At 47.8% G+C, this 19,947-nt stretch overlaps 2 protein-coding genes across 3 annotated transcripts in view; both read right to left on the bottom strand.

Moving 5' to 3' along the window:
- The window catches only part of scrib (scribble planar cell polarity protein), a 154,602-nt gene extending 144,308 nt beyond the window's left edge, over positions 1-10,294 (bottom strand). Inside the window, exon 1 of the mRNA XM_055665915.1 lies at positions 10,098-10,294. Within this exon, the coding sequence (XP_055521890.1) occupies positions 10,098-10,256 (159 nt within the window). The 5' untranslated portion in view covers positions 10,257-10,294. The remainder of the gene's footprint in view (positions 1-10,097) is intronic.
- A 7,887-nt stretch (positions 10,295-18,181) lies between these two features.
- Positions 18,182-19,947, bottom strand: part of LOC129716019 (poly(U)-binding-splicing factor PUF60-like) — a 66,631-nt gene continuing 64,865 nt past the window's right edge. For both annotated transcript variants that reach the window (XM_055665896.1, XM_055665902.1), the window contains one exon: positions 18,182-19,111. In XM_055665896.1, the coding sequence (XP_055521871.1) occupies positions 18,812-19,111 (300 nt within the window). In that variant the 3' untranslated portion in view covers positions 18,182-18,811. The remainder of the gene's footprint in view (positions 19,112-19,947) is intronic.

Raw genomic sequence — 19,947 nt, 5'->3', positions numbered from 1 at the left:
TTTGCACAAGGGTTGAGGATACTCAGGGCAATAGATATTTGGATGTCATGGGAATCAAGCATGAGAGGTATGGTAGATCAGCCATGATCCATTAAGCAGGTGCATGGGGCTGAGGGCCCATACCTAATTATTCTGTTTTTTGTAGTCTTCAGGCCACACAAATGCCTGCTGCCCTAGTCCTCACCCATCATCGCATTGACCCATTACCACTGTGCTCACTGACTTGGACAAAGTCCTGATCAAACCATTCCCATTTTTAAATGCTCACCCCAGTTTTGAAATCCGGCATGATCTCAGCATCCACCTGAATTGGTGAGTCTGTTCGACATTTTAGACAGATATATGTGGATGGGAAGGGTTTAGAGGGCAATGGGCAAAATGGACTAGGCCAAAATTACAACTTGGTTGGCATGGACAAGGTGGGCCGAAGGGCCCGTTTCTCTCTATTTCTACAGCTACTACCTGATCTGCTTAGTAATTCCAGTACTATTAATTTTTGTCCTTCATTATCTGCAGTTTTTCACCTTGCAATCGTTAGACAATCAAAAGCATATCAGGATACAGCACAAAACCATGGCCAACAATCAGAACTGTTGAACAGGGAGGTACAAAGTGTACAGGAGTGCTGTGTGCTAAACAACTCTCACTGATCAAATACACCGCAGTCAAAACCCAAAACCTAATATTTAAACAGTCATTGCAAGATTAAATGTGGCCCAACCCCTTCCTCGAACAATCAGTGCACTTCTGATAAAGAACACGTGTTACAGATTTAATACTGAAACAACGTAGTCTGCGTGAAGCTGCACTGAGCCAATGTCACTTGGCACAACCCTAATCCCAACTAAATCCCCAGATATGAAGCCGTCTCTGCAGCCACAGGGCGGGCTACAGCACGAAGGGCTGGATTCAGCTGCTCTCAGCAAGTTAAACGTGGACTGTACTCAACCAGAAAGCAGACAGCTCTGTTTCTAAATGACCACAGATGCTGCAATGCTGGGTAAAGGGTAGTAAGCATGGAGGGAAATAGACAGGCCATATACTCCAAACACAGCCTATCCAAAGTCCCCGACCGATGACGCTTTGACCAAAAATGTAATTTATCCATGTTCTCCAGAGGTACTGCCTGACCTGCAGAGTCACTCCAGCATTTTGTGTCCTTTTCTTTACCACTCTACCTAAATTATGCTGCTTCTTTCAGGGAGAGATTAACTTGGAATTTAAACTTTAAAAACAGTTAGACAGGTACATGGATAGGACGGTTTGTAGGGATATGGGCCAAACACAGGCAAGTGAGACTAGTGTAGCTGGGGCATGTTGGCCGGTGTGGGCAAGTTGGGCCGAAGGGCCTGTTTCCAAGCTCTATCATTCTATGACTCTAATACTATATTATATTAATTTTAGGTATAGCACGGGAAGGAATAATTGGGAACCTACTTCAGCAACATGCAAGGAACTTTGAAGAGGATTGGCTACCTTCACAGATGTGAATAAAGTTATTTTGAGTGATTACGGGGGGAAACTGTTTTTAAGGTGACATGCATAGATTGATCTGTATTGAAGTGAGTGAATTGTTAACATGAGTACACAGATACCAAATGAGTGCAGAGTTTTTTGGTGTATTCTATATCAAACTATTGTTTACAGGTAGTCTGCTATGACACACTTCCACAACACAAAATTAATATAACATGAGTGATGAATAGGGGAATACAACTTGCATTACACGGCCTGAATTGTTTCCCACACAATTTTGATTGATAACTAGAGAACCACTTAAAGGTGACTTTTGAAACTGATGTGTAAAAAAACTGTCTTGTCATTAAACAGTATAGAGATAAAAAAACATGTTTCCTTGTGACCTCCCTGCAGTAATCGTACACCACTGTCTGAAGATTACAATTGCCGTTTTAACAGCAAGCAATCACTTCTATGGACACGTGCAACTATATAAAATAATGCAATATCCTGTTGTATTATTTTTACTTTTACCTTGCAGTAACAAAAACAAACTTACTGCTATTGAAAAGAACCCTCCTTTGACAATTGTGCCACAAATTTACTTTGTTATTGCAAGTGTGAAACTCTTGCCCCCTGACTCCCTTTCACACAATTGTCTTTATAACGTGAACCTCTACAACACGACATTTCTTTCGATGGTAACTATTGCATTACAGCAGAACCACCTGCAGATTCCTATGACGGTTGCTATTATATTAATAGTAATGCTTCACATTATATTACTTGTGATGTTCATTTAATCTTAATAAACTTTTAGAGTTCTGCCCATGCTGCTCTGTTGGACTTGACTAGTTTCAGAGAACTCTGGTGTGTTCAGGCTGATCTCAGATAAGATGTATAGGAAAGAGCTGCCTAAACGCACTTGCTTCAAAGTCGCCTTCTTGAGCATTGTCTAGCTCGTTCTCACCTAGCTCACAGTCTGAAGAAGGGTTTTGGCCGGAAACGTTGTCTATTTCCTTCGCTCCATAGATGCTGCTGCACCCGCTGAATTTCTCCAGCAATTTTGTGTACCTTCACAGCTAACAAAGGCCTGTTTCCTTTATCATCCTTACTTTTTTGCATTTGTTCTATATCACCATCTTTGTCTCTCATTTGCCTTTCCCCTGACTCTCAGTCTGAAGGGTCTTGACCCAAAACATCACCCATTCTTTCTCTCCCTGAGATGCTGTCTGTCCCGCTGAGTTACTCCAGCTTTTTGTGTCTATCTTCAGTTTAAACCAGCATCTGCAGTTCCTTCGTACACAAAGAATCGTTGAAATTCTTTGCACAAGGGTTGAGGATACTCAGGGCAATAGATATTTGGATGTCAAGGGAATCAAGCATGAGAGGTATGGTAGATCAGCCATGATCCATTAAGCAGGCGCATGGGGCTGAGGGCCCATACCTACTTATTCTGTTTTTTGTAGTCTTCAGGCCACACAAATGCCTGCTGCCCTAGTCCTCACCCATCATCGCATTGACCCATTACCACTGTGCTCACTGACTTGGACAAAGTCCTGATCAAACCATTCCCATTTTTAAATGCTCACCCCAGTTTTGAAATCCGGCATGATCTCAGCATCCACCTGAATTGGTGAGTCTGTTCGACATTTTGGACAGATATATGTGGATGGGAAGGGTTTAGAGGGCAATGGGCAAAATGGACTAGGCCAGAATTACAACTTGGTTGGCATGGACAAGGTGGGCCGAAGGGCCCGTTTCTCTCTATTTCTATCTCTACAGCTACTACCTGATCTGCTTAGTAATTTCAGTACTATTAATTTTTGTCCTTCATTATCTGCAGTTTTTCACCTTGCAATTGTTAGACAATCAAAAGCATATCAGGATACAGCACAAAACCATGGCCAACAATCAGAACTGTTGAACAGGGAGGTACAAAGTGTACAGGAGTGCTGTGTGCTAAACAACTCTCACTGATCAAATACACCGCAGTCAAAACCCAAAACCTAATATTTAAACAGTCATTGCAAGATTAAATGTGGCCCAACCCCTTCCTCGAACAATCAGTGCACTTCTGATAAAGAACACGTGTTACAGATTTAATACTGAAACAACGTAGTCTGCGTGAAGCTGCACTGAGCCAATGTCACTTGGCACAACCCTAATCCCAACTAAATCCCCAGATATGAAGCCGTCTCTGCAGCCACAGGGCGGGCTACAGCACGAAGGGCTGGATTCAGCTGCTCTCAGCAAGTTAAACGTGGACTGTACTCAACCAGAAAGCAGACAGCTCTGTTTCTAAATGACCACAGATGCTGCAATGCTGGGTAAAGGGTAGTAAGCATGGAGGGAAATAGACAGGCCATATACTCCAAACACAGCCTATCCAAAGTCCCCGACCGATGACGCTTTGACCAAAAATGTAATTTATCCATGTTCTCCAGAGGTACTGCCTGACCTGCAGAGTCACTCCAGCATTTTGTGTCCTTTTCTTTACCACTCTACCTAATTATGCTGCTTCTTTCAGGGAGAGATTAACTTGGAATCCAAGGTTCCCGGGGGCATTAATGCTGGCAAGAGCCCTGCCATTAACTGTGTACTTTCCCTTTACATTTGACCACCTTTATTTTGTGCCCTACCCTTATTGCCTCAATAGATGAACCCTATACTACGTCCTCTGAGTGCGGTGACATTCATGTGGGAAACAAAACACTGGTACATTGAGCTGCCAGTCCAATCCCGCTCACAAACAAGTCTCTGTACTTGTCACATATCACTTGCTGACCTGCTGCTCTGCTTCCCACCCCATGCCATTCCTATTTAAACCCTCTCCAGTAGCATCAGTAAACCTCCATGCGCGAATGTTCCCCTCCAGCTCAGGAGCAACTTGTACAGGTCCAGCCTGCCCTGGAGGAGAGCCCAATGATCCATGTATCAGCAGCCTGCCTCCTGCACCAGCTCCTTAGCCACGTATTGAACTGCACTATCATTTCACTCGTCTCACTAGCTGCTGGCACGAGATTACAACCCTGGAGAACCTGTTTTTCCACCTAGAAACAAGGAACTGCAGTTGTTGGTTTACATAAGTGACACAAAGTGCTGGCGTAACTCAGCGGGTCAGGCAGCATCTCTGGAGAACATGGATAGGTGACATTTAGGGTTGGGACTTTTATTCTAGCACTCTGTGTCTAGTTTCCAACCTACTGCCTAACCTATATTCTCCTTCTTCCTACCTATGTCATTGCTGCCAGAACCAGAATATGCAGTGTCTGTTCTTAGCCATCCATGACCCTGCACAAAGGCGGTAACACAGCATCCTGGAGACTGGCTTGTGGCCACAGAATCTCCTGCCTGCAGCCCTGTCGATAGACTATTACATCCAGACTTTGCCCTGGCCTGCTGTTCAACAGAGCCAGACATGGTGCCGTTCCAGCACCGCACAAGGTACCTGTCCAGGTGCCATTTCCTATTTTAATGTTAGTTCAGTTTCTCTTATCCCACGCCTGTCATCTGCACTGCTGGGATGACCCACAACCTTGCTACTACCGTGACAATAAACTAAACAAACTAGTGTGCTGACACAACGAGCTGCACATGCTGGAGCCTTGATCAAAAAACAACTTAGTGGGTCAGGCAGCCTCGATGGAGGAAATGGATTGATGACGTTTCAGGTCAGGACCCTTCCCTCAGACTGAAACAGCATCCCTCCATTCCCTCTGTAGATGCTGCCTCGTCCACATTTATCTCTTCAAGCTTAATGTGCTGCTAACTGTTCCCATTAAGCTATCTCAACTTCCCTTATCAGACATTTGCTTTGTTCTGCACTTACCTCCCCCAACCTCTCTCTGAAAACTGACCTGTATTTCCCTCATCATTCCATTCCCTCCACAGATGCTGCCTAACCCGCTGAGTTCCTCCAACACTTTGTTTTTTTGCTAAAGATTCCTTCATTTGCAGCCTCTGCTGATCCCGTCTCTCTTGTTTTTCTGACAAGGGGTCTAACATCGAAATACAGAGACTGTTTCTTTCATGAGAACGAAGAACAGCACAACACAAGCGCAGACCCTTCGGCCCACAGTATTTGTGCCAACCATTATATCACGTTAAACAATCTGCACACGATGTGTCTATGTGTGTGCCTGTCTAAATGACCGCTACCATGTCTGTTTCCACCACTTCTACTGGCAGCAAGTTCCAGACTTTTGCCACTCTCAGTGTAAAACCTATCTCCCCATCTCTTGTGGCTCAATACAAAGATGGCCATGCTGACTGATCTTTACAAGACACAGTGCTGGAGCAGTTCGGGGGGGCGGGGGCAAACAGCCTCCCTGGAGAGCATGGATAGGTGACTTTTCAGATCATGACCCTTCTTCAGACTGATGTTTAAGGGGATCACGCCTTTCCTTGGCCACCATTTGTCTTTAATGCACCTGTATTACTGAGTTCTCACTCTGCAATGCAAACAAGATGTAATTACTGAGGATTACGGGAGATTCTCCTCGATGTTTGCAAAGGCAAATTTATAAATGCTGGTGAGTTGCAATGAGAGAAGGAAGGAAACTGTATGTAGTTCAGTCCTTTCACACTCAACACCTTGTTATGTCAAAAGACTTTTACAAGAAGACACAAAGTGCTGGAGTATCTCAGCAGGTCAGGCAGCATGTGTGGAGAACATGGATAGGTGACATTTCGGGTCGAGACTCTTAGAGGCTTCACGATACACACTTCGCTACACTGACCTTGGGAACCACAACATCCTTCAGCCCGGGATCCCTCGTGGGGGACCCGGGGGAAGAAGAAGCCGCCATTGCCGGCCCGCAGATAACTTCTACCGCGGGCCCGGCATGGACTTACCATCACCCCTGGAGGGGAGCTTCGACCGCCGGCCCTGCAGTCTACGGTGCTTCTGGCTGCGGCGGGGACTCTAAATCTCAACCGCCGGCCTGCGGCCTACACAATCTTGAAGCCGCGGTCTCTGGTGAGGAAAGACCGATCCTGGACTGGACTCTGGTCTTGTCCACGGGGGGGGGGGGGGGGGGGGGTGTGGATGGAGGAGGACGGCCAAAATGTTTTGTGCCTTCCACCACAGTGATGAATGCTGTGGTGGATGTTTATGTTACATGTTGTGTCCTGTTTATGCATTTTATTATTTTGTTAACCCATCTTTATGCTTTGTATGGAACTGATTTTTAAATTATGTAAAGCACTTTGGGGTCAATGAAAATTGACTATAAATGTGCCATATAAATAAACTTATTATTATTATTATTCACATCACCAAGAGCTGTCGACTGCTGGGGCAACCACTTCCTGCAGCTGTGGAAGATGCCAGTGAGGTCACAGCAAAGGTTGGTGGTGCAGCCCTCTCACCACACCATGGAAAGGATGTGCAGCAGAAATTCACCAGCCTGGTTGTGGCCTGGAATGGAGGGCTTTAGTTGCAAGCAGAGATTGGACAGGCTGGGATGGTTCTAACTGGAGCTCAGTGGGTCCACAGTAATCTTACAAAGGTTTATAATCACGGTCCTTTTCCCAGGATGGGGAGGCTAAGAAGGCACAGGTGTAAGATGAGAGAGAACCTGAGGGGCAGGTTTTTCACACGGAAGGTGATCGGTAAGTGGAATATGCTGCCAGAAATAGGTCCATCTCCTCAATATATTCACTGACCTGGCTACAGCCAAAAGTGGAAATGAACTTCAGCAGCTCCTCACTCTCTGCCTCATCTCTGTCCAGCTCTCACCACAAACCTCGAGCCCCAGTGTTCTACAACACCAGCCCAGGGTAACATCCACCCTGCATCCACTCCACTGCTTGCATGTTTCATACAACATAGAGCAGTGCAGGCCATTCGGCCTCACACTTGGACTAGGGTCTCACAGAACATCAATGCTCCTGCCATTTACTGTTCACTTTCCCTCCCAAAGAGCAACATCTCACACTTGTCTAAAGTGAGTGAGGCGTGTAGAATAACATGTAAAAGACACTTGGACAGCTACATCAACAGCAAAGGCTTGGTGGGATGTGTCAAACAAGAGCAAAATGGACCAGCTTAGATGGGGCAAAGAGAGAGATACAAAATGCTGGTAGGAAAGAACTGCAGATGCCGGTTTAAATCGAACATAGACACAAAATGATGGAGTAACTCAGCGGGACAGGCAGCATCTCTGGAGAGAAGGAATGGGTGACGTTTCGGGTCGAGACCCTTCTTCACACTGAATATTGGAATATTGTGTACAGTTCCAGTCACCACATTACAGGAAGGACATGGATGCTTTAGATATGGTGCAGAGGTTCACCAGAATGATGCCTGCATTAGTGGGTATTAGCTATTTTGAGTCTACCTACAAAATACTGGAGTAACTCAGCGTGTCAGGCGCCATCCCTGGAGAAAATGGATAGGAGTTAGGAGACTGATTGTGACGGTGGTGGAGAAGGAAGATGGAACAGAGATTAGATGGGCATTTTGGCCATCTAGGGCCAAAGTGCCGGTTTCCATCCTGCTGAGTTGAGCCAAGGGGTCTGTTTCCATCCTATATGACAGACTCTATTAATCCCATCTATATCCTGCTGATCCTTGGACAACATTCTTCATTATGGAAATCTCCACCAAGTCTATGTCACCTGCAAAGTTATTAACCATCCCATCTACATTTACGTCCAAGTCATTTATATATATATCACCACCATCAGAAGTCCCAGCACTGATCCCTGCAGACAAAATTCTTCCTGATGTACTGAAAGAGCGGAGAGGTATTTGTGGGTGGGAACTGATAACCTGATGACCCGCACACGAGAGTGTGGCATGCCCCAAATTGCAGGGGAACCTCCCTGATCTCTGCACAAGGAAAGCAGAACCATCAGCCTCGGTGTCAAAATAAGGGGTCAATATCTTGGTCGGTAGAGACGGGTGGGGCCAATGGCCTGTTTTGTGCTGTATTACTGAACTGCCTGGGTTTACAAGAAAGTAACATTGAGCTACGAGTTCAGCCACAATCTCGCTGAGAATGCACAAGGAACCAGTACCCCCCTGCTTCTGCCTCTTAGGTTGTGAGGCCGTTAGTACGTTCGTGCACATCCTCTGCTCCCTGCATTATAATTATTATTATAAATACTTTATTGACCCCCTCAGGGAAATTCAGATGTCCAAGAGCCAACAACCAACAACCCCACACATTCAGAACGAAAGCAGACAAAAAAATACATAATATACAATATGGACAATACCTGAAAGCAATAAATACTTAAAAAGACCCAATAATTAACTATTAAAAATACAAAGCATCCCCTTACAGCCTAGCGGTGAGTATTATCAAATCTAATGGTTGCAGGGGTGAAGGATGTCCTGAACCGCTCCATTCTACAGCGCAGGGAGAAGAGACGGTTGTTGTTCCGTTTGCTCTTCTGACCCTCCAGAATTTCATGGAGGGGGTGCCCGGAGTTGTCGAGGATGTCCTGCAACTTGCTCCTCATACGCCTCTCAAGCACATCCCCCGCAGTGCATTCTCCCCCCCAGCACTGAGCTAACTCGTTTTACCAGCTTGACCAACTTGCAGTTTTTTTGCACTGATGCTGTTGCCCCAGCATACAAGAGCGTAGAAAATGACACTTGCAACCACAGTATAGTAAAATAGGTACAGCACATCATTGCGCACATTGAAGTATCAGAGCCTTCTGAGGAAAAAGAGTCTGCTCTGTCTTTTTTTTTAAATAGAGGGCATCGGTGTTGACTGACCAGTCCAGTTTGTTATCAAGGTGCACTCCCAGATATTCATATGTCTGCACCACCTCAATGTCCACCCCTGCAGTGTTTAAGCATGTGATGAATTGCTCCAGAACAGCATGGATCTTCTGCCCAACAGATCATCTCCTCTCCACAAATACAACCACCCACTGAGCCTCAGGCTTTGCAGACACCCCAATCAGTCAAGGGGTGTCTACACATGAAGCTCCTTCTCTCATTCACCTCCACCCAGTCTACTCTACCATCATCATCAACAGATCCAACACAGGCCACTCCAAGCTGAAATGAGTCCAGCAAGCATCTCTCCATCCACCCTCTCCCCACACCTCCGGCCTAGCTCACCTATCCTCAGTCAGCCCATCCCAACCTGCGCACACCCCAGACCCCCCTCACCCCCCCCCCCCCCCAGTCCCACCTCACGCACATCAGACCCCACCTCACATACCTCAGACCCCCCTCACACACCCCAGTCCCCCTCACACACCCCGTCCCCCTCACACACCCCAGACCCCTCACACACCCCCAGACCCCCCTCCAGACCCCCCCCCTCACACATCCCAGCCCCCCTCACACCCCAGACCTCCCTCACACATCCCAGTCCCCCTCACACACCCCAGATCCCCCTCACCCCCCCCCCCCCCCATCCCAGTCCCACCTCACGCACATCAGACCCCCCAGACCCCCACCATCCCCCCTCACACAGTCCCACCTCACACATCACACACCCAGACCAGTCCCCCCCCTCCCCACCCCACACCCCAGACCCCCCTCACACATCCCAGACCCCCCCAGACCCCCCCACCCACACCCCAGCCCCCCCCCCCCCCCCCCCCCCCCCCCCCCCCCCCCCCCCCCCCCCCCCAACACCCCCAGTTCCCGGCAGTTCCCGGCCTACCTTGGGCAGCTCCCGCAGCTGGTTGGAGTCGAGCAGCAGCTCCTCCAGGCTGCGGGTGTAGCGGTAAATCTCCTCGGGGACGCCGCTGAGCGAGCAGTGGCGCCGGTCCACCGCCTCGATGTGTCGGTTGCAGCGCCAGAGCGGGATACAGCGCAACATGGTGACCGGTAGCCGGCCCCGGCCCCGCGCTCAACCCCGGCCCCGGCCCCGCGCTCAACGTCTCCCCGGCCCCGCGCTCAACGTCTCCCCGGCCCCGGCCCCGCGCTCAACCCCAGCCCCGGCCCCGCGCTCAACCCCAGCCCCGGCCCCGCGCTCAACCCCGGCCCCGGCCCCGCGCTCAACCCCGGCCCCGGCCCCGCGCTCAACTTCTCCCCGGCCCTTCCCCGGCCTCTCCCCCCGTTCCCCACCCGCCCGCCGATCGCTAGGCTGCGTGGTCCGTGATGTCATCGCGCACGCATCGTCAATACCGCCGGAAGCTCTGCCATGTTTGTGCGGGGCAGACGCCCCTCCCCCCCGTGCGGGGCAATGATAAAGCCAAAGATCTATAGCTCTGCTAAAGGATCTTTGGCTAAAGCAAGGTTGGCGCTGGCGTTGGCTGCTACACACACACTTGCTCTCTTGAAGTTCAAGTGAGTTTATTGTCATTTGTCCCATCAGATAAAGCATAACACAACAAGTTTAATTTGACACCAAATTCACTTTCATATCTCAAGTATTAAAAAAGTTATGGCCATTTTCATACTCGGAAATTAGCATCTTGTTCCCTATTGATTTTCAATGGACATTACAAAAAAGCTGTGATCTTGGATAATCAAAAGCCCATTTCTTAAGGAAAGATTAACATTTTTAAATAGCCTAAGTGTCCAAAGATTATTCACAAATAATTCACAATATAACATGATTTTTATATCTAATTTACATTAATTTATAGGCCAAATGGAAGGAATTTAGTGTTCAATTGCTGTAAATAAATGCCCATTTAAATCGGCTTTCTAGTGGGTTCATGTGAACGCGCTGGTTTAGAACGTTGACACCGCGCTGGATTAGTGCCCTCAAATGCCGAGAAAAATACTGCGGGATATAAAAAGCCCAAAATGAACTACTCGCTATAGATAACTTGATATATAGGGTTATATATATGCCCCATTTAATGTAAAAATAAGGTACATACCTTTAATTGTTTGCTTTATAAAACCCTGGGGCTGCGAGAGGTTGCGGAATGAGACAGTAATTTTAAACTATTATAACTATATTATCGAGGCCTATAAAACTAATAATACCTTTTGCGACCGGGTCTTGCAGCGATTTTTCGTTAATGATTTACTAGGCTGCACATCTGCGATTAGTACAGCCTAGTAAAAATCGCGTTTTAAACCCGCCCCCTCCAAACAGCGCCAAAATCGCGGACATGGCTGTGGGCAGATTCCCAATGACGATTCAGGTAGGTTTTGTAACATACCTACACACATGAATAAATAAACTGATAAACTGCAAATAACAGAAAATGGTTATTAGTATTCAGAGTTTTGTCCGAGCCAAGTTTAATAGCCTGATGGCTGTGGGGAAGTAGCTATTCCTGAACCTGGTTGTTGCAGTCTTCAGGCTCCTGTACCTTCTACCTGAAGGTAACAGGGAGATGAGAGTGTGGCCAGGATCGTGTGGGTCCTTGATGATGCTGACAGCCTTTTTGAGGCAGCGACTGCGATAAATCCCCTCGATGGAAGGAAGGTCAGAGCCGATGATGGACTGGGCAGTGTTTACTACTTTTTGTAGTCTTTTCCTCTCCAGGGCGCTCAAATTGCTGAACCAAGCCACGATGCAACCGGTCAGCATGCTCTCGACTGTGCACCTGTAGAAGTTAGAGAGAGTCTTCCTTGACAAACTGACTCTCCGTAATCTTCTCAGGAAGTAGAGGCGCTGATGAGCTTTCTTGATAATTGCATTAGTGTTCTCGGACCAGGAAAGATCTTCAGAGATGTGCACGCCCAGGAATTTGAAGCTCTTGACCCTTTCAACCATGTTGATATAAATGGGGCTGTGGGTCCCCCTCCTACTCCTTCCAAAGTCCACAAACACCAGTTACTCTATACGGCAGAGAAGACAGACCCACAATGCCGTAGAAATTCAGCGTCTCTGGAGAAGGAATGGGTGACGTTTCGGGCAAGACTATTCCTCAGTCTGAAGAAGGGTCTCGACCCAAAACATCACCCACACCTTCTCTCCAGAGATGCTGCCTGTGCCACTGAGTTACTACAACATTTTAAGTAAGTAAGTTTATTGGCCAAGTATTCACATATAAGGAATTTGCCTTGGTGCTCCGCTCACAAGTAACAACATGACATACAGTGACAGTTACGAATTACTCTGAAAACACTAAACATTAATAATAAAACGTTATTGATTAAGCATGTGAACCAACAAAATACCAGATCAAAGGGAGGCTACAGATTTTTTGCTGTTGAGTAGAGCAACTGCTCGTGGATAAAAGTTGTTTTTATGTCTGGCTGTGGCAGCTTTGACAGTCCGGAGTCGCCTTCCAGAGGGAAGTGATTCAAAGAGTTTGTGGCCAGGGTGAGAGGGGTCAGAGATGATCTTGCCCGCTCGCTTCCTGGCCCTTGCAGTGTACAGTTCATCAATGGAGGGAAGGTTGCAGCCCATAACCTTCTCAGCTGATCGGACAATTCACTGCATCCTCCAGGTGTCGTGCTTGGTGGCTGAGCCAAACCAGACCATGATGGAGAAGGTGAGAACATACTCTACGATGGCCGTGTAGAATTGGATCATCATTGCCTGTGACAGATTGTGCTTCCTCAGCTGCCGTCTTCAGTGTAAACCAGCATCTGCAGGACCTTCCTATATGTCTTCTAACCCAACCGCTTATGAAAATTCCATTGTAGTCTGGCAGGCTGACCTCTACCATGTTGAGTCCAGATGCTTCTTTCGTGTGGCGTGCACAGCCCAAAGTTGTTGGACAACTTGTTCTATTTGATCTTCCGTTTGTGCACGTCGAGTTGATTGCATTAGTCGAAACAGGGTTTCATGAAGGTTGCAATCTTCCACCCCAGTCCAGATGCTTAAAACAACACCTCATACCTACCCCTTAACAATGACCTTCACAGACAAACACCAGGCCATCATCTCCAAGTGTATTAGAAGCAGAGCCTCCACCTCCACACTGATCGCCCTCGGCACAAAACCACTCTGCTGAGGGGACATAGAATTTATGAAATTATGAAAGGCATAGATAGAGTAGACGGTCAGAACCCGTTTCCTAGGATGGAAATATCACAGACGAGAGGGCATGGCATTAAAGTGAGAGGAGCAAAACTGAAAGATGGCACTAGTTGTGTGTAATGTGACAAGTGTGTGCCACATTTTTCCAATCTGCATCCCTTGTAGGTGCAACGCTACAGTACTGTAGCACTATATACTGCACCAGAGTGCAGTATTCCTCTCTTGCACTTCCTGGTGTACTTGTTGTGTATGTCTTGATAGCACAGTTCCTCGTTTCTATATTTTAACCCATCCTCACCTCCACCTTATGCTTACCTAAACCCTTTCAGTCTTTTTCTATTCTGTCTCCCATTAGTCAAGAGGCTTGCACCATCATGGTCTGGGTTACCTAGAATAACAATTTATATTTGTTCTGTTGTATTTACTGTGCTTGCAAAGCTGCAGTAATGAAGAATTTCACTGTCCTGGTGCTTATGACAAATAAACATTATTAATACGGGTAGTCCCAGTATTCCCTCTCTTTCTATACCTCCCCCACCCAAGTCGCAAGAGCTTCTCATTTTCACCCTACAGTCTGTTTCCTTAATTATCGTTACTTTTTTGCAAATATTTTATTCATTGTTCTTTAACTCTCCACATCATAGTTTATATCTCTCGCTTGCCTTATCCCTAACCAGTCTGAAGGAGTTCAACCCAAAACGTCACCCATTCCTTCTCTCTAAAGATGCTGCCTGTCCTGAGTTACTCCAGCTTTTTGTCTATCTTCGGTTTAAACCAGCATCTGCAGTTCCTTCTTACACAATATTAACTCGACAGACTTACCAAATTTCCTGTTTAGATAAAATGGTCTTCCTACTCTGATTTTACCTTTGTCCTTAAATAAATAGTTAAGATGTGAGAATTGATTTGTTAGAAAGAACAATCGATACAGTTTGAACTTGAGAACAAAGGGCTAGCACAGGTAAGAGCGTACAGTAGACCTCTGAATACAAGGAAATTACTAAATCTGATCACTGCCACACAGCCTCATTCCCTAAAACCGAATCCCCTCTAACCTCCCATTTTTTGTTCGAAAAAAGTTTGTTAATTCTATGCTTTCTACACTTTTCTAGGAAAGAGTAGGAAGACTAAATTGCTGCAACTCCATTGCTGCTGGCAATTCAAACCTCCTCACTCTCCCTGTCCTTAGACCGTGCATGCTTCAGGAAGCTACCTACAAATTTCCTTGACCCCCCTCAGAACCACCAATTTGGCCACACCTTCTCCCTGGACCCCTCCTACAGATATTTTCCTGTTGGTCCCCCTCCCCTCCTCAATCCAAACTGCTCAATCCAGGGCTCTCTTGGTTACAATGGGCACTTCTCATCTTGGGCACAGCTCTGGCCAAGTCCACAAGAAATTTCAGAGAGTTGTGGATGGAGCCCAGTGCATTACAGACCAGCCTCCCACCTCCCCTCAATCGTTTTGCCTCCCTCAAGTTGCATCCGAAAAGCGGGCAACATATTCAAGAACCACTCGCTCTTCCCTCCTCTCCCAACAGATGAAAGATACAAAAGCTGAAAAGCACGTAATACCAGATTCAGAAACCGTTTCCTCCCTTCTGTTATTTAATATGATTTAAAAACTACCAAACAATCCTCCCATAAGCGAGGGCGTAGCCTCGATCTTCAAACCTACCTGCAACCTTGCACTTTTTCCTCTGTAATCTTCCCTTTAAGAGATGGATGGAGCCTTGACGAGGATCTTTACATTTCTCTAGCCACAGGCAAGATCCCAGGGGACTGGACAAAAGTTAATGGTGTTCATTTATCCGGAAGTGGCGGCGCTGGTGAACGGCTGCGGTTCGCCTGCAGTCCGTTTGTCTTTACTTTTTTGTTTTTTGTTTTGTTTTGTCTAGTTAAGTTTTTGTTTTTTTAGGTTGTGTTTGTGTGGGTGGGGGGGGTTGAAACAGGGCTTGCTGTCTCTCCCTTCGGGGGAATGCAACTTTTTTGTCGTATCCCCCTTCTCTGCCTCCGTCTGCGCTGAGGCCTAATGGCGGAGCTGGCGACCTCGAGACTCCGGAGGCAGCCAGTCAGGACTTGCCCTGGGCTCGCTCCCATGAGGGCAGCCTGACTAAGGGCTGGAACGGCGCTCCCTTGAGGGGCTGTGACACTCCCGTAAGGGCGGCCTGACTCGGGGCTGGAACGGCGCACCCTTGAGGGGCTGTGACACTCCCGTGAGGGCAGCCTAGCAAGAGGCTGAGACTCTCTCGTGAGGGGCTGTGGCACTCCCGTCGGAGCAGCCCAGCTCGAGGGAGGAATGGCACTCTCGTCGGAGCAGCCCAGCTCGAGGGAGGAACGGCGCTCCCGTCGGAGCGGCCCAGCTTGAGGGAGGAACGGCACTCACGTGAGGGCGATCCGGCTCGGGGCTGGAACGGTGCTTGGGTGGCTGGGACGGCGTTCTGGCAGCGGTGACCTGAGTCCGAGGTTTAGCCGCGGGCCAGCGGCTGCGTCCGCTGGACTGGAGGGCGGCAGCTTCGACCACCCCGGGCCGCGGTGTTTGAGCCGGCCCGTTTGCGGGGTTCGGTGAGCCGCGGGACCGTTTGTGCCATCGCCCGGTGGAGTATCACCTCAGCGCAGAGGGAGAAGAGGAGGGAATAGACTGCAGCCCTAAGATTTTTGCCTCCACCACAGTGAGGAGGTGCTTGGAGGATACACTGTGGTGGATGTTAATTTGTGTTTAGTGTTGTTTATTATTGTATGATTATATGTATGACTTCAGGCACAAAATTTTGTTCAGACCGTAAGGTCTGAATGACAATAAAGGAATTCAATTAAATTCAATTTAACAAGAGAAGTAGGGAGAATCCAGGAAATTATAGGCCTGTGGACTTCATGCGAGTGGTAGGGAAGCTACTGGTGAGAATTCTTTGGGATAGGATTTGCTTTCATTTGTATGAGAATGGGTTAATTCAGTGGTCAAATGCTGGCAAATACCAACAATTTGAGGAAAATACTGTGAACTTTTAGCTGATCAGGCAGCATCTATAGAAAATGAAAGAGTCAACATTCCAGGTTGAAAAACCTCAGCAGAATAATCTGACAAAGTAAACACAAAGAACCGTAGATGCTAGTTTACAAAATAAGACAAAGTGCAGGAGTAGGGTCACGACCAAAAATGTGGCCTATTCATGCTCTCCAGAGATGCTGACAGGCCCGCTGAGTTACTCAAGCACAGCATCTTATTCTGCCAGTGGTCTGAATTGGTAATGGGAGCGTAGAAATGTATTCCTACAATATGACAGTAGACATTAAAGAACGGAGCCATACAGAGTTCTTACAATGTTGCAAGAGATGAGAGATTGGAAGGAGGATTAAAATATTGATAGATCTGGAAACAAAGATGAGAATTTTAGAATCAAACTGTTGATATTCCTACCAGTATATTAAAAAAACAAGGTATTCTTTGACATTTTGGTCTGGTAGTGCCACGTGTTTGGGCTCCAAATCTTTGTTCAACATGCAAGGTGGTTTTGCTGATGGCAGAGCAGATGTGCTCAGAGATTTACCTCACAGCCAGACGGTTTGAACCAAAGGTGGGAAGAGGACATTTCCTTACCTCCATTGCTCAGGCTCCTGTTCCAAAGCACCTGGAGTCAAAGCACAGAAATGTTCTTCGGTCCAGGCCACCGAGTCCTCACGTAGTCTTGACCCAAAACGTAAACTCCCCTCTGCCTCCACGGATACCGCTCGACTTGCTGCATTCCCCAACAGTTTGTTTTTTGTTTCAGATTCCAGTATCTGCACTCTGGTTTCTGCAAGTGCCCATCTATATTCATTTTATTACCAACACTCTGTCTATAACATGGGTGTGAAATCATGATGCAGGTTTATAGCACTTTGGTTAAGCCGCATTTGGACTAATGTGTAGAAAAGAACTGCTGATGCTGGTTTAAATCGAAGGTAGACACAAAATGCTGGAGTAACTCAGCGGGTCAGGCAGCGTCTCTGGAGAGAAGGAACGGGTGACGTTTCAGGTCGAGACCCTTGCAGAGGTTCACCAGAATGATGCCTGGATTAGTGGGTATTAGCTATAGGGAGAGGTTGGAAAGACTTGCAGTTTTCTCTGGAATGCCAGAGGTTGCAGGATGACATGATGGAAGTATATAGAATTATGAGAGGCATAGATACGGTAGACAGTCGGAACCTTTTCCCCCCAGGATGGAAGCATAGCTTTAAGGTGCGAGGGGCAAAGTTTAACAGTGATGTGCAGGGCCAGTGTTTTTTATATCACAGGCTGGTGAGTGACATTCTGCCAGGGGTAGCAGTGGAGGCAGATACAATAGCAGCATTTAAGAGACTAAAATGGGCACATGGAAATGCAGGGAATGGATGGACATGGACCATGAGCAGACAGATAAGAGTTGATCTTGGCATCATGGTCCACCACCCCCATCCAGATTCCAATCATATCGCTCCTAAACCTCTTGCCTCTCATCCAAAGGCTACATCCAGTTTTTACACATCTCTGCTATGCTTCGTCCAAACCCCTCATATGTATCTCCCTGGGCTAAAGGACAATACTCTCCCTCCATTAACACGGACTGGGACTCGCTCCTTTCCCAATCCAGCCCAGCATCAGGCCGGCATTGCCTGCCACTATGCATCTCACTGCAGGGTAGGAGAGTGACCCAAGTAGCCAGATGAGTAACAGGAAAAGCTACCACCCCGGTAACATCAGCAGCAGACAGCTTCCTGTAATGTTCTGGACATTCGCACACACATCCCACCTGTGAAGTTAATGTTTCAACAACACCATGATCAACTGAGATGCCCATTCACACTACTACCACACCAGACAATCACTGCAAGTTTTTGTTGAATAATTCTTTAATAGAAATGGAAACAGTAACTTGCCTACAATGTCCACGTTTGCAGCCAACAGCTAACAGAGTTTAAAAAAAAAACACAATCCCACCAAGTTGAACCAAGTTGGAGAGAGGTGTGTGAATCCAGGCCAGCTCCATGCGTTAAGGTGAATCACCCCCAGTCCTGACACCATGGATCTGAACTGTATCACACCATGTAAAATTCACCAGCCCAAGTCCATGTGTTTCGCACGGGGGCAATAAATGCTAAACATTCTGCGATTCCCACTGATGGAATCAGCCACTGAATAAAATCTTCTAACTTGTGAGAAATTGACCAACAGGATGAAGGGGAGTTGGGCGAGTGGTCGAGGCAGGGGTTTCATGGCCGAGCTCTGCACTTTGGTCCACTGGGTTTGGCTAGCGAATGGAGAAACAGCAGAGGAACAGGGAGGCTGACCCAGCATCCTATCAGTTCAGTGGACACCCACCACATTCATCTGCAGCCTCCCAGACTGAAGTGGGTGAGGAGATGTCAGCTGTTGGATGAGGTCCCTGAACCACAGCTGATCCCAAGTACGATGCAAAGTCCTTTTGCTGCAGTTCATCAACAAAGAGTATCACGGCCTAGAGTTCATGCAGACAGGTCACTGTTGTCAAACCGATCCTGGTCATAGATTTCTGCCACTACTTTCCGTCCTCCAAACCATCGACCATTTAGAGCCTGGATGGCTTTGTGCATCTCCGAAGCCATGGAAAATTCCACAAAGATTTTAACAATCACCTCGGCATCCTCCTCCTCGCCCTGCTTCTCCTGGTAGATGATGACGCGATTCACGGCCCCGAATTTGCCACATTCCTCGGTCACTTCGCCCTCCAGATCATCGTCAATGTCCTCGGGGCCCACCATGTTGCGCAGGACCATGACTGTGGACTGAAACAAGCAGCTCAGTTACTCTCGGCTGTACTGCCTGTGACACAGAGCTGATGCAGCATCCCACCCAGCCCTAGAACACAGGAAAAGGTGCGACCTCATGCTAACATCTAATTCTGCATACCAATTAGCTCTTACCTTTACGCACTTTTTCCAATAAATCTCAGTATTGAAAGCTACATAAAGCGAGCAGCAGTAGGTGAGGGGGAAAGTCAGTGGCGGTGAACAGCCCACTAACTTGCTTCCTATGCCCAGGAAAAAACCCAAAGTTCTGTGATTGGCTCAGTATACAGGACATGGCAGACTTGGCGCATGGAAGTGAAGGGGCTTGCTACCCGAGGAAGACAAATAGCACGTATGCGGTGGTCGTGGGCGATGGCGTTGGCATAGGTGGCCGCGGAAGGCCCTGTAGCAGCCGGGCGAGAAAGCGAGTGAACGAGCGGATGAAGCGCAGCCTTCGGCAGCTGCATGGAGCAGTGGTGATGGTGGGCGGAGATGCCGCGGGAGATTGGTAGTGTTGGTGGAGGTGGCCGCGGGAGATTGGTAGTGTTGGTGGAGGTGGAGGTGGCCGCGGGAGATTGGTAGTGTTGGTGGAGGTGGCCGCGGGAGCTTGGTAGTGTTGGTGGAGGTGGCCGCGGGAGCTTGGTAGTGTTGGTGGAGGTGGCCGCGGGAGATTGGTAGTGTTGGTGGCGGTGGCCGCGGGAGATTGGTAGTGTTGGTGGCGGTGGCCGCGGGAGGTTGGTGGTGTTGGTGGCGGTGGCCGCGGGAGGTTGGTAGTGTTGGTGGAGGTGGCCGCGGGAGATTGGTAGTGTTGGTGGAGGTGGCCACGGGAGGTT

The sequence above is a fragment of the Leucoraja erinacea genome, chromosome 2, assembly GCF_028641065.1.
Source record: "Leucoraja erinacea ecotype New England chromosome 2, Leri_hhj_1, whole genome shotgun sequence".
Classification (NCBI taxonomy): Eukaryota; Metazoa; Chordata; class Chondrichthyes; order Rajiformes; family Rajidae; genus Leucoraja; species Leucoraja erinaceus.
This window is presented reverse-complemented; position numbering and strand designations above follow the sequence as displayed.